This window comes from Bicyclus anynana, chromosome 12 (genome assembly GCF_947172395.1).
Source record: "Bicyclus anynana chromosome 12, ilBicAnyn1.1, whole genome shotgun sequence".
Lineage (NCBI taxonomy): Eukaryota > Metazoa > Arthropoda > Insecta > Lepidoptera > Nymphalidae > Bicyclus > Bicyclus anynana.
This window is the reverse complement of record NC_069094.1, coordinates 984,124-998,932: the sequence shown is the minus strand read 5'-3', so window position 1 is coordinate 998,932 and position 14,809 is coordinate 984,124. Positions and strand designations below refer to the sequence as shown.

General features: G+C 37.3%; 1 protein-coding gene across 1 annotated transcript; it reads left to right on the top strand.

Moving 5' to 3' along the window:
- The first annotated feature begins 1,562 nt into the window (after positions 1-1,562).
- Positions 1,563-14,029, top strand: LOC112050982 (uncharacterized). Its single transcript, XM_052884787.1, has 7 exons — positions 1,563-2,469; positions 3,032-3,335; positions 9,026-9,122; positions 10,027-10,138; positions 11,055-11,158; positions 11,715-11,774; positions 12,982-14,029. The coding sequence occupies exons 1-7, from the start codon at positions 1,938-1,940 to the stop codon at positions 13,021-13,023; spliced, it is 1,251 nt and encodes a 416-aa protein (XP_052740747.1). The 5' UTR covers positions 1,563-1,937; the 3' UTR covers positions 13,024-14,029.
- Positions 14,030-14,809: the final 780 nt, after the last annotated feature.

The window sequence follows — 14,809 nt, the reverse complement described above, 5'->3', positions numbered from 1 at the left end:
AAATATCACGTGTTTCAAACGGTGAAGAAAACCGGCATACCAGATAATTTTCTTAATTCTCTGTCAGTCTGCCAATCTGCATAGCGTGGTGGACTATTGGCCTAACCCCTCTCATTCTGAGAGGAGACTCGAGCTTAGCAGGGAGCCGAATATGGGTTGTTTATGAAGTCTGTGGTTTGCACTAAAAATACTAAAACCAAAAGAGCTAGAAATCAAAGCCAGTTAAAAAAAATATTTTGAAAATTAACGTCCAAGGCCAAGAATAAATAGATTTGGGATTTGGGTTTCAGCATTTGTAGCCATCAAATTATTGCCCCATATCCTCTCTTCTGAAGGGAGGGATCGCTGGTCCTATACGGGGCCATTAAAATAGGCAGATCGCAGATGATGCTATTTTTATCAAATTCACTAACTTTGATGGAATCTCAATTTCGTTTAGGACGCAGGCCTAGTTCGCACTACTTTAATATTTTAGTCGAGTACGAACATATATTTACGATTCGGATAAATCATCATCATCATGATCATTAACAGCCGATGGACGTCTACTGCTGGACATAGGCCTCTTGCATGGACTTCCAAACAAAACAGTCTCGAGCAACGAGCATCCAGCTGCTTCCTGCAACCCGCTTGATGTCCCTGGCCCACCTAGTGGGGGGTCGAATAACATTGCGCTTTCCGGTGCGGGGTCGCCATTAAAGCACCTTAGGACCCCAACGTCCATCGGCTCTTCGAAATATGTGGCCTGCCCATTGTCACTTCAGCTTCGCGTGACTTTGGTTTTTCTGCGGATCTCCTCATTTCTGATTCAATTACGCAAAAAACACCAAGCATAGGTCGCTCAATCGCTGAGTAACTTTGAGCCTTTTTATGAGGGCCACAGTTAGCGACCAGTCTCGGATCCGTAAGTCATCACTGGCAACACGCACTGTGAGAAGACTTTCGTCTTCAGACCCTGAGGCATTTTGGACGAAAAGATTGTAACGAAACGCCTTACAAGCCTATTTCAAAAATAAAAAATCCATGTGACGGTTTACTATGGACTGATCAAGTTAATAATGCATAGCTTTTATATATTAATTAAGTTACAAATTATATACCTCCCCGTCTATTAATTGTGTACCTAATAAGTGACAAATTGAAGATAGATTTTTACTGAATATTTTATTGAATGAATAATAATTAGGTACCTATAGGTAAGTTAGGCAGTTACTTATATGCTTACAATAATTAATAAATCGGTTTGTTTATACGGGAACAAATAAAGGCAAAATGTATCTATAGGTAATTAAAGTATAATAAAGGTATATTTTAATAAAACCGACCAAGTGCGAATCGGACTTGCTCACGACGGGTTCTGCATCATGATCAACGAGTATGTTAAAAACGGCAAAATAATGTCTAAAGGGTCATGAGGAGGAGCTCATGAAGTATGGTCTGTGACATACGGACGGACTTCTCTCAGGACTCAAGTGATACAACGTCGGAATATGCCCGACTAGTTACAAACCCATACGGGACCCTTAGTCATGAGCTGTTCCTTACGGCACGATCCAAACGTTATTCTTACGTGTATGTGTAAAGTGTATCTACACAGTAGGTAGGTATCTAAATGAACTTTAGCGAAATATTTTTTATTCTACCATGATATAGGATACATTATGATGAAGACTGGATCAAAAGCTAGTATACTGTTAAATTATAATTTGATTACCTTCAATTAAGTAATTTTAGTACGGTAGGTACCTACCCATTAGGTGCCTACCTACATGAAACCTATTATAAATACCGGTGTTCAAGAGCTTCCCACTCACTTACCTGTATGGTATCTACGAGTAATAGCTTAGCTGCTAATCAAAACTCAACTATAGTTGTACATTATCTGAATTGGAAGTTAAAGGATAAAGTTAAACAGATCCATTACCGAAGTATCAAAAATGCATTTCTCTACTAAAAATTACGATAGCAAAAAAACATCACAGTATTTCTACAAAGCCGGTAGAATACTTGCGATCGGAGGGTTACCCGGTTACGTGAAATGGTGTGAAAGCGGATATACCAGACCGGTGTATAAACATATTCAGTCATTCCTAACTGTCTGCGTTGTATCATTCGTAGTAATGGAAGTCGGAGCTTTCTTTACGCAGACAAACTTAACGGAAAGGCAACAGACGGATTTGTTGGTGTTAGGCTTCTGTCATCCCATACTCATGACTTACCCGTTCATCCTAACGTATCATAGGGAAAGGATCAGGAATCTGCTGTATAGACTGTGTGTGACCTTGAAGAAAGTCTACAACGATGTCGAAGTTGAGAGGCGGATGACAAGAAGTGCCACTCTGTATTCTATATCCATTGTATTGAACATCTACAGCGCTTTGATTTCTTATGGCTACGAGGAAATGTTGCATGTCATTCGTACAGGTGAGTATCTTTTCGTCAAAAATTCCTCTGTTATTGTAGAGGAAGGTCTTTTGACATGTGTGGCCAGCGATGACTAGACCCTCATAAAAAGGCTCTCACTCACTCAGCTCACTCAGCGGGCGATAAAGCGAACTATGCTTCGAGTTTCTGTACGTGATCGAATCAGACATGAGGAGATCCGCAGAACTACCAAAGTCACTGACATAGCTCAGCTGCCAATTTCATGATTATTCAATCTCAGTGCTTAGTCTGCTTTCGACGTTCGTCTGTCTTGTGAATCGAGGTTGTCAAATAGTGTCCCATCGACGGTTTCAGTTTCGGTTCAAAAAACTGGTTTAGTATCAATAAGTAATGTGAGAATAGCTGTCCCCACCTAGATTCAATCCTGGCTACGCTCATGCCGGCAACTATTCATTTCAGCCGGAACAGCCATATGCTGGAAGCATTGTTGTAGTAGGCTACTACTACTAGTAGTTCTGTCACACAGAACTTTATATTATTACATAAAATAATTTCAAACTTATTATTATAGCTTTTGATAAAATAATAAAAAAAGAAACAAAAGAAATTTCTTTTCTTTCTTTCTTTGATAAAATAAATTCCTCAGATGGCACTTTCATGCCAGTGATTACCGCATGGCCGGACGTGAAGGACGAAAGTAATTTGGCCCACATCAGCCGCATCGCTTGCTACCTGATATGGTGGGTCTGCATGACACGAATATGCGCCGCCTTCTACCTCATCATCATCATCACCGGCTGCCTGTGCTTTCAATACACAAACCTGCAAAGCTATTTCTACAGTCTTAACGATATATTTGAGCAGGCAGGTGAAACTGATCGGGAAAATGCTGAACATAAATACGAGGAAGCTTTCAAAGTTGGAATCCAATTACACGCCGAGACTTTATGGTAACAGTCAAAGATTTTATACCTACTATAAATATAAGATAAGCCCCTGACGTGTCGAAACATGAGGCGCACAAAAATAGCTAATTACCTATTGTCTTAATTTATTTTAGCAAACAACGAAATTTATTACAGATAGGTAAAATATCTTGAGTTTATTAAGGTTATACATGTAGTATAAATAAGAGTCACAGTGGAATTGCTAAGTTTTATTAAAACAATCAGAGCTAATTTACATTTTGCGTGTTCCCTATCGCAGAGCTGGCGGAAAGAGAGATTGTCACAGACAATATATTATAAACTAAGATGACATTGACAATTGACATTAATAGGTACACTATGGTTGTGAGTGCAGACAGATAATTATAAAATAATTAAGATTAGCAATATATTAATATTGCCTGCCCAATTGCAATTATCACTTTACAACACTTCCCCTCATGCGTAACATGAGAACAAATCTCTACAATGCAGGATTATACAAAACATAAAAATTAACAACTCAGGTTAATAACAAAAATAATCTCTACATTGCCCATCTCATATCTAGCATGATAGTATAAGTGGTACAACAGACTCACAATTATAAGGATACCAATACTCACAAGAACAGATGCCTATGATTCTACATCTTTCATACCCAAGTCATTAACAAAACCTAAAAATTTATGATTAGTTAAAGGTTTTGTAAACATGTCAGCTAACATTTTTTCAGTGGGTAAATAGCTGACTGTGACATCCGTTTTTCTAATAAAATCCTTAACAAAATGGTAACGAAGGTCAATGTGCTTTGTCTTCTTGTGGCAATATTCATTGGTTTCAAGCAATTTGATTGCACTTTGATTATCACTAAAGATTCGACAATTAAAATGTTTCACAAAAATTTCATACAAGAAATTTCTAAGAAAACACACTTCTTTGCATGAATCACTTAGGGCTAAGTACTCGGCTTCAGTACTTGAAAGCGCAATACATCGCTGTTTGCGCGACTCCCAATGCACAGTAGAGCCGCCAATTTTAACTATATATCCACTATAAGACCGTCTGTCTACGACATCATTGGCCCAGTCGGCATCTGCAAAAACTGTTAAATCAAAAGTACCAGATTTAACGAAAACTAATTTCTTATCTTTAGTGCCATTTAAATATCTTAATATTCTTTTTGCAGCCAGCCAATGATCTCGTGTAAATGCAGTATTAAATTGGCTTAAATGACTAAGAGCATAAGTAATATCAGGCCTTGAACATACTGACAAATACATTAAGCTTCCAATCAACTCTCGATATGGATACATACTATCCTCTACAATATTGTTACATGAGCCTTTTTCCAACTTATTAGCAACCATAGGTGTAGAGGCACTCTTACAATTTGTCATACCAAAACGCTTTAATAACTTGTTAATATAGTCTGATTGGTCAAATGTTATAGTCCCATTGGCTCTATCTCTATGTATTTTCATACCCAAACAATTTTTTAAAATGCCTAGGCGTTTAACACTAAATTCAGATTCTAGCAAGTCATACAAGTTTTCCTTATCCTTAGAACTATTACTAAAGATATAAAAGTCATCAACATATAATGCCAGAATCGTTAATTGCTTGTTATTTCTTTTTATATAAACACATGGCTCACATCTATTTTGTACATAACCATTGTTAGTCAACAAAACGTTTACACTATTATTCCACAGCCTACTTGCCTGTTTAAGGCCATATAAACATTTCTGTAACAAACAAACTTTAGTCTTATCATATGAGAACCCTAAAGGCTGTTCCATATAAATAATTTCATCAAGACTACTATGTAAGAAGGCTGTGTTTACGTCCACATGTTCTATGTCCATATTTAATTCATTAGCAATACAAAACAAAATTCTAAGAGAAGTATGACGTACTACCGGTGAAAAAGTTTCAGAGTAGTCAACACCCGGTTTTTGACTAAAACCTCTTGCCACAAGACGTGCTTTATATTTTGTACTGTTACCTGACTCATCAGATTTTAATTTATAAACCCATTTGGAACTAACTATATTGCAGTCCTTTGGTCTATCAACTAATTGCCAAACATTATGTTTTATTAAAGAATTATATTCATCACGCATTGCTGTGAGCCAACAATCTCTATTAGGACTTGCCATTGCCTCATCATAAGATTGAGGTTCATCATAGATAAACCATTGACAAAGAAAAGATACATCTGATGAATCAGATAAGTCATAATCTTTATACCTATCTGGCTTTTTATTCCGAGTGGAACGAACCAGTCGTTCGCAACTGGTACTGGGAACCTGTAGCACTAAATCTTCCCCTCGAACGATAGTCTCGTTCCATACCATTGCATCTGACTGATTACTGTCTCTTTCACTCAGCACACTCTCCTCAGCACTTTGGAAGGAAGATTCCCCTGAAACTGGAGACAAAAATTCATTATTCCGCTCAGATTGACTAGAATTAATGACCATGTCATTTTCATGATTGCATGGACTATTGCTTTGCAAATCCATGTTATTTTCATTTGGACCTATGCTTTGCATATCCACATTATTATTAATATTTCTATTTTCAGTTGGAACCATGCTTTGCAAATCCAAACCTGAATAATTTTCATTTATAGGGTTGCTTTGCATACCTATATTATTATAAATAAAATTATTATTATTACTACTATCACAGTGTATCATTGTATTATCACAGTGGTTTAAGAAATGGTTTTCAAAAAATATTACATTTCTGGAAACAATTATCTGCTTAGGGTTAGTGGGGTCAATCAATCTATAGCCCTTAGTGTTCTCACAATATCCTACAAAGATGCAAGATCTTGATTTAGAATCAAGCTTATCTCTTTTTACCTGTGGAATAAGTGTCATAGCTAGACAACCAAAAACACGTAAATGGCTCAGGTTGACTTTGTTACCTGTCCATGCCTCCTCTGGAGTTTTATTGGGAACTGCTGCTGTAGGGCTTCTGTTCTTAAGATATATAGCTGTAATTACAGCTTCTCCCCAATACTCTTTAGGAAGACTAGCTTCACGAAGCATACAGCGAACTTTCTCAAAAAGTGTCCGGTTAAGTCTCTCAGAGACACCATTTTGAGACGGACTATAAGGAGCAGTAGTTTGATGAACTATACCCTCACTCTGTAAATATTTAGAGAAATAAGCACTGCAATACTCTCCACCCCTATCAGTTCGCAGACATTTTATAGAAAACCCAGTTTGCTTTTCAACAGTTGCTTTAAAATATTTAAATTTGGACAAAACTTCGGATTTATATTTTAATAAATAGCCATATGTTTTTCTAGAAAAATCATCGGTAAACGTTACCAGATATCTAGACTCACCCAGACTACATACAGGCATCGGACCACACACATCAGAATGAACAAGCTCCAACAACTGCTTGGAACGTTTTGCTTCACCCCTAGGAAAACTTTGCACTGCTTGCTTCCCCTCAACGCATGTTACACACTTGTTAGTGATTGCACCATGCTGAGTCGAGTGAATATTAACACCAAAAGCGAGTTTACAGAGAACACTTACCCCATGATGACTCAAATGTCCAAGCCGCTTATGCCATAAGCACAAGTCAGGTGTAACTTTGGCATTTTCCGTTGTGTCAAGCGAACTTTGTGGCTGGGACACAATATTCACATTGGTTACAGCTAAAGACTGCTCCTGTGAATCATATAAAACATTGTCCAAAATATAAATACCCCCCTGTCTGGTGGCAGATACAACAAGAACTTCCCCTTTGAAAACATAACATTTAGTATTATTAAATTTAACAGACAAAGCCTTCTCACATAATTTATATACACTAATTAAATTTGTTGAGAGGTCAGGTACATATAAAACGTCTGTAACTAATTGTGTCTTGTTATTTTTCATAGGAATCTTAACACTACCGTAACCTAGACATCTTAAGGTTGTACCATCAGCAACTTGTACAGTTCTATCACAATTTGTAATATAACTAAACCACTTTATTTCTTTACACATGTGCATAGACGCGCCTGAATCCACAATCCAGTCCTTGTTCTCGAAGACACCAAAACAGTTGGCCACCAATGCTGTTGTTGTGTTGCCTCGCTGTTCTTTCTTGTATTTAAAACATTTTGATTTTTTGTGTCCACTGCGTTGGCAAAAATCACAAACAGGTACCTTTTTAGCCTTACGGTATTGTTGCTTTGACAAAAAGGCCATATCGTCTCTGCTTTCAGTCCTTCGTCGACGTTCTTCTTCTTGCAACAACCTGGTTCGTACTAAATCACTGGATATTATACCTGTGTAGGCAACCGCTTCGAGACTGGAAACTATTATATCATATTCTTGTGGAAGACCGCTTAAAATTATCTCCGCCACTTCAGCATCCTCTATGGTACGACCAATATCTACCAATTGTTGTACAAGAGTGGTAATATGTTCAAAGTATTTCTCCATACTATTAAAATCGGCATATGAAGCGTGATGTAATAGTCTCAACAATGCGACACGCCTCCCGAATCCTTTGTCTTCAAAGACTGAGCTTAATTTGTTCCACGCTTGCTTTGCTGTAGTAACATTTCGTATATATTGCACACATATAGGTTTAACAGATAAACTTATACGAGCGAGCGCGCGTAAATCCTTTGCAGGATCGACAGGCTCAGCTCCTTCAACACAAGACCACAAATCTTCTATGATGAGTAAGTGACGCATGTTAAATTTCCAGATTACATAATTACTCACGCCTTCTAGCTTTTCATGATGCAGATATCCACTCGCAACAGGATTCGCAGAAGCCATTTTTGATGAGCTCTGGTGACAATGGGTGACAACGTGTTACCACGCGGTCCACGCAGTAGATGTATTTTCTCAAAATTTTCACCAAATCTTGTAAATCGCGTGATCGGCCTATAACCTCTTGAGTTTATTAAGGTTATACATGTAGTATAAATAAGAGTCACAGTGGAATTGCTAAGTTTTATTAAAACAATCAGAGCTAATTTACATTTTGCGTGTTCCCTATCGCAGAGCTGGCGGAAAGAGAGATTGTCACAGACAATATATTATAAACTAAGATGACATTGACAATTGACATTAATAGGTACACTATGGTTGTGAGTGCAGACAGATAATTATAAAATAATTAAGATTAGCAATATATTAATATTGCCTGCCCAATTGCAATTATCACTTTACAACAAAATATAGGTTCCTAAATATTCTAAAATGTCAAGTTGTGTGCTCAAGAGTTGAAAACTATACAGGATGTCCCGTAAATATTACCTACTACTAAAATAACACAATTTTTACGAAATTTTACGGTTTTTAAGTTATATTGATTACAAAAAAAAATTACAAATTACAAAAATCACTACCTTCAGTGCAATTTATTCGTTCTATGTCCTGAATAAATACATAAACGTTGATTTTATAGGTACTTGTTAATTATTTTTGAATAGTTGTTGAAAGTAATAAAAGCTTTTTTCTACTGCAAAGAATGATTTTTCCAAAAAAACAGGGCTGTATTTGTATGTATTTTTAACGGTCACATTGAAAAAAACGTACTAGGCAAAGTTGTTCATCTAGCTTAAAAACATGTTCATTTAATACAGTAGTAGAAAATCTTATATTCTATTAGTTTTCAGTGGAGAATATTATAATTTTGACAATTTGATGGTATCAAAATATCACAATCTTGTATTGCAGGTGCACGAGACAGTGTCAAGTTATTTGCAGTATCGTCTACAGTCTTCAAATTGTATTAAATGTGGCTACATTCTCGGTGCTAATGTTACAAATGACGGTAAGTCACTGTCATTTTTATTTCTAGTTTCGTCATAATCATAAGATTATACCTGTTATCTGTTATAATACATGTTATAATATTTTTGTATGTATGTTACTCGGTTACTTGAAGACTACTGAACCGATTTGAATATTTTTTTTTTGTTAAAAAGCCGAAAGAACACTGTCTGAAAGACCTAAATCTTTATGATATTCTTCTACGCGTTTCCCACGTCACCACACCCTGAAAGTCTTTATCTCTGCCAAAGTCCCTTGCGTGCTGAAACCACTAGGTTTGTGCCGGACGGAAGGCGTCCGGATGGGTGGCCTTTTGTGGGACACGACTTGCGTAAGCACGTTTGCTCCTAGGGCTCTTAGGGACTTGCGTGTGGACATGCCACGAAGCCGGGGCTGCTGCGGATTTCGCTTCCGGCAGGAAGAGAAGCAAATACGCCCCACTATTGGTACCAATTCGTGCTCGTGTCAGTCGAGACTTCCGGATGCTGGGGCAGGAACGCGAGGAAGTTCTTAATGGACATAGCTCGGCGCCTAAGGTCTAGTTCGGACTACTTTAATATTTTAGTCGAGTACGAACAATTTTTGAATTTACCGCCCAAAAATCGTTAGTACTCGACTATAATACTAAAGTAGTCTGTACGACCTTTATGGGACAGGGGCTACGATAGTTTTTAAAGTGTTTGTTTGACTGACTTAGCCCAGCGAGTCGCGAAGCTGAAGTGATAATGGGCAGGTCTGCCAACTATGTGAAGTCTGCCAACCTCCATTGGGCCAGCGTGGTGGACTATTTGGCCTAACCCCTCTCATTCTGAGAGGATACTCATGCTCAGCAGGGAGCCGAATATGGGTTGATAATGATGATGAAGCCTGTGTTGCCCTTAAAGTAGGAAGTTGTTACATTACAGAACTCGGAGAGAACGTTGGCTTCTACAATAAAAACAGTAGTCTCGTGTGCAGCGCTTCTCTGTACCACTGGCATGTCGATGTGGAACGCTGGCAACGTTACTATTGAGGCAAGTAAAAAAAAAAAATTACTATTTTTTTAACGAATATTAGCCTTCAATCGCACGAGAGTTTTTTTTAACGTTAAAAAAGCATTCAACTAATAAATAAATGAAAAATACACGACTTTTTTTTCCAGCAGTTGCATTTTTAATTTTGAGCGTTGGAAATAGAGCTTCATCATTTTTTTTTATTCTTTACAAGTTAGTCCTTGACTACAATCTCACTTGATGGAAAGGGCTAGCTTATTAGGAGGAGGATGAAAATCCACACCCCTTTCGATTTCTACACGACATCGTACCGGAACGCTAAATCGCTTGGCGGTACGTCTTTGTCGGTAGGGTGGTAACTAGCCACGGCCGAAGCCTCCAACCAGCCAAAACATTTGAACGCTTTTTTATCGTCCGTTAAATAAACTCGTGCGAATCAGGGCTTAGGTACTCTTTCTTCGTTGGTCCAGTAATTAGCATTACATCGTTTCCCATCACGACGTCCTGGGTTTTTCTTTTTCTAAAGAACATTTAGTTGAAAATTCTTAGCTCGAAGAAAGATGGTGGAGTTAGGTCCCCCGCGCTCTAGGTAGCCTGACTGCGCAGCCAGGATATTAGTCTAGTATTATACTGTATAATCCAGCATGCTTACCAGACGTTGTAGCCTAGCCTCTGCCTCCGACTCCAGAGGGTGTGGATTCTTTTCAGTTAGGTATGTGCATTTTAAGAAATTAAAAAACACGTGTCTCAAACGGTGAAGGAAAAACATCGTAAGGAAACTTGCATACCAGAGAATTTTCTTAATTCTCTGGGTGTGTGAAGTTTACCAATCCGCATTGGGCCAGCGTGGTGGACTATAGATTTAACCGTCATTCTGCGAGGAGACTCGTGCTCAACAGTGACTCGAATATGGGTTAATAATGATATAATATTGCAGGCAGCTCACCTGCCCACCGCCATGTACTGCTCAGGTTGGCATCTCTGCCGCGGCAGGAGCTCGCTGAGGGTGAGGAAGTTACTGGTGGTAGCCATGATACAAGCTCAGGTAGGTACTGTGAAAAAGAAAAAGTACAAAACAGTGGAGTGCTGCGAGTTACTTTTCTTGAGATAGCTTTAGCTTAACCGCTTTTTTTTAAGACGGGTGTTACACAAAGATTTTATACTATTATGTATTTCATTTAATTAAATGTCACTAGAACTTCGAAACAAAGACGAACGGAAGTGACTAATTTTATTTAGACGCACAGTCTTAGACCATTAAAAAGACATCATAAAACCATGAAACATCGATTCTATAGCAACAGTTTTTATAAACGCGTTAGATCATAGATTTTTGATCTTTGCCAGAGTTAGCGAGTTAGCGAGGCAAGTCCTTTCTTATTAATGGTCTAAGCAGTAAACATAAAGTAAAGCAGTAACCTACAGTTAAATATAATATTGTCTACAATGTCGAGGTGTGTGTTGTGTGCACTGTATCATGTAGCGAAATTCGGATCACTAATTATTGAGGTGATTTTTAAGCACGTAACATACTAACCAATTTATTTAGTCATTTTCCAAATAATGTTGGAGTAGAATTGTTACGAATGAATATGTTCCAGAGGCACGTAGTGATCCACGGCTTCGGCATCATGGAAATCTCTTACAGAGCTTACGTGACGGTGAGATTATCATTTATTTCGCAACAGTGGCAGATTTACCAGTGGGTAAGTGGGCTAGAGCCTAGAGCGGCAGATTTTAGGGGGCGCCATATTTGACCCAGAATTTATCTTACAAAAATAAAGAAAATTAGTCTTGAAAAATATATTAGGAGGCTAATAAACTAATACATTTTAATATTTTATTTCTACTGTACCTACAGTCCTAGTAAAATATTAAAAGTAGCAATTTTATTCATGCAATTTAAGGTGTTGATTGCGAACTGTGGGTACCTACAGAATTTCATAGTTCAGTAGGGACTGCAAAAATTCAATAGCCTGGCGGCAAAATTGTACATCCGCCACTGTAAAACTTAAAATAAAAACTTAAAATAAATAAGACACTAACTCATCTTATGTAGGACGCAGTGGCGTAGCCTGTGGCATGCCTTGGAGGGGCCCTGTATCAAAATTAGTTGGGGGGGCAATGAAAACCTACCTACAAATGAAGGGTATCATCTCATTAAAGAAATAAAAATGCTTGCTTAAAATAATAATAATTAATATGACAGTGACTTAATCTATTTAGGATGTTTTCTACTTTTGGGCGCACTCGGAAAAAAGATTGCTCTTTTATATTGTTTTGTCATTTTGTTCTGAATTCTTAAAGATTTCTTTTTTTTTTCGGGCAGTTGTGGATTACATTTACTAATTTTTGACTTCACACGTAAGGGGCCCCTGTAGTCCGAGGGCCCCGTATCATTGATGCGGCTGATATTACGGTAGCTATGTCCCTGCCTACTTAAGTACATAGATATCACTAAACTCAGTTTCACACTTTTTACGAAAGGGGTATGTCTCTTAGCCTGATGCGACCAGTAAAGTTGCCACGAAGCAAAGTGTTTGGCGAGTGGTGACATATTTTCAACAAATTATAAAAAGATAGCTTTTTATTTGGATGACCTTTGGAACATGGCAACTCTTAAAGCCTCCGTGGTCTAAATTTTATCTTTGGCTTACGGGAACTAATTATAAAAATAAATTTCTAACTCGCCACTACAGTCAAAACTTCATATTTGATCTACCGTAAGTATGAATTAAATTAAGGTAAGGTAGGTAAAGAGCATGACCTAACAAACAAAACATAAATAGATAAACAAAACATAAACAAAGCAGAAAAACAAAACATAAACAAAGCACAAACATAACGGAAGTTCTGTTGTTGTTTCAGATGGTAAAAACATCCTACTCCGTGTTTTCACTTTTGTACTGAAATCCACATCACAAAGATCTCCTGGAATTGTCGCCTGTACCTACCGACCAATGATATTCCTACCAAATATATTTTCATGTGATGTCCAAAAAGTTATAATATTTTCGCTCCCGGCTCCGGAATAATATATTAATGATGACGATTTTCCTTATAGAAATGGCATTTTGATCATCTGATAATGCCCAGTTATCCGACTCATAGCCGTGTAGAGCCGAAATAGCCCAGTGGACATGACTTCTGCCGTCTATTCGGAGGGCATAGGTTCGAATCCGATCCGGGGCATGCACCTCCAACTTTTGCGATATGTGCATTTTAAGAAATTAAATATCACGTGTCTCAAACAGTAAGGGAAAAACATGGTCAGAAAACCTGCATAAACCGGAGGGAATCTGCCTGTATGAAGTCTTCGCCGCTGCCAAGTAAAGAATATCATACGCATAAGCTTGATCAATTTATTTATTAGTTAAATTACATATCTACCATCGATGCTTATTAAATTAAGTATATTAAAATCTATTGTCCATTAATTTTCAACGAAATTCATTGGAATACGTAATAACCGCGCTACGATTTATTTAAATACTATTCATTGAATGCATAGTAGCTATTTAATTGCACAGTAAATTATAGAGTTGCATTAAGTACAATGTGTTTTATTGAATAAATCCTATACTTACTTACTTATGTACTTGTACCTATTAAGTACCTACCTACCAAACTTAAAAAAGAATTTTAAAGTGTATTGTGTTAGGTAAGTATACTTACTTACTAAAAATAAGTATAGATACTTAAAAGTTATTAAAGGTAAGCTTATGTAAGTTGTATAAAAACAGGAGGTACGTAAATATTTATGTACCATATTACGCGCGTCTTTAAACCTTAATAACTACCAGACGCCAAGCGATTTCATCCACGTAGTTCTTGTTCCCGTTGGAATAGAGGAATAAAATATAGCCTCTCGTGGATAGTGTAGCTTCACAACTTGTTCCCAACAGTTAAAGAATTTTTCAAATCTTTTCAGTAAGTATTAGGCAGGAGCCTATTCAATTCAATTCAAACAACGAAATATTTTCTTTCCTCTTTAAAATTAGTATATACCTACTTATTCCTTATGGAATCAATCGCATGATCAACTTATGAATTCATATACCAAGTTTGCAACTTGTAATTGCACGTATGTACGAGTAGGTACCTATGTCATATAGTAGGAAAAGGCATAAAATGAAACCTATCATTACAATGTATTAATTGGTTTACATTTAAGTAATTATAAGTTGTTAATTATTTATTCATAGTTTTAGGAATATGATTTACTTTATGATATCAGTATAATTTGTGTAAATTCCAGTAAGTTTTCCTTGATAAGTAGGTACTTCTTGCTAAGAAAACATATATAAAAACAGTGCTCAAGCTCGGTTCTACCAGACGCTTGTTTATATAGCAAAGTCTACTACTACGAGTAGGTGTAGTAGATGCAGTAGCAAGCTCTTTGAACTCATAGGTCTTGCGTCTTATCTAATCGAAAACTTCTACGCTTCAGAGGAATAAGTAGGGGCGTAACTACCGCCGTATCTATGATACGGGGCCCCCGGACTACAAGGGCCCCTTACGAGTAAAAGCGAAAATAAGTAAAGTAGGTATTTACCTAAACCACAATCTCACTGAATCTGGTGCCTCCCGAAAAAAAAGCGTACATAAAAGCTGCCTATGGAATTGTAATTCAGAAATGACAAAAAATGAAAAAACAATTTCTTTTTTCTCGAGTTTAAAGCGTATGCCCAAAAGT

What these genes read in the sequence shown, in the direction of transcription:
- LOC112050982 (XM_052884787.1), top strand. Translation starts at nt 1,938, where the DNA reads ATGCATTTCTCTACTAAAAATTACGATAGCAAAAAAACATCACAGTAT. An exon ending in CTCTGTTATTGTAGAGGAAG is followed by an intron (nt 2,470 to 3,031) that starts GTCTTTTGACAT and finishes TAAATTCCTCAG; the next exon opens with ATGGCACTTTCATGCCAGTG. An exon ending in TGCTAATGTTACAAATGACG is followed by an intron (nt 9,123 to 10,026) that starts GTAAGTCACTGT and finishes GTTACATTACAG; the next exon opens with AACTCGGAGAGAACGTTGGC.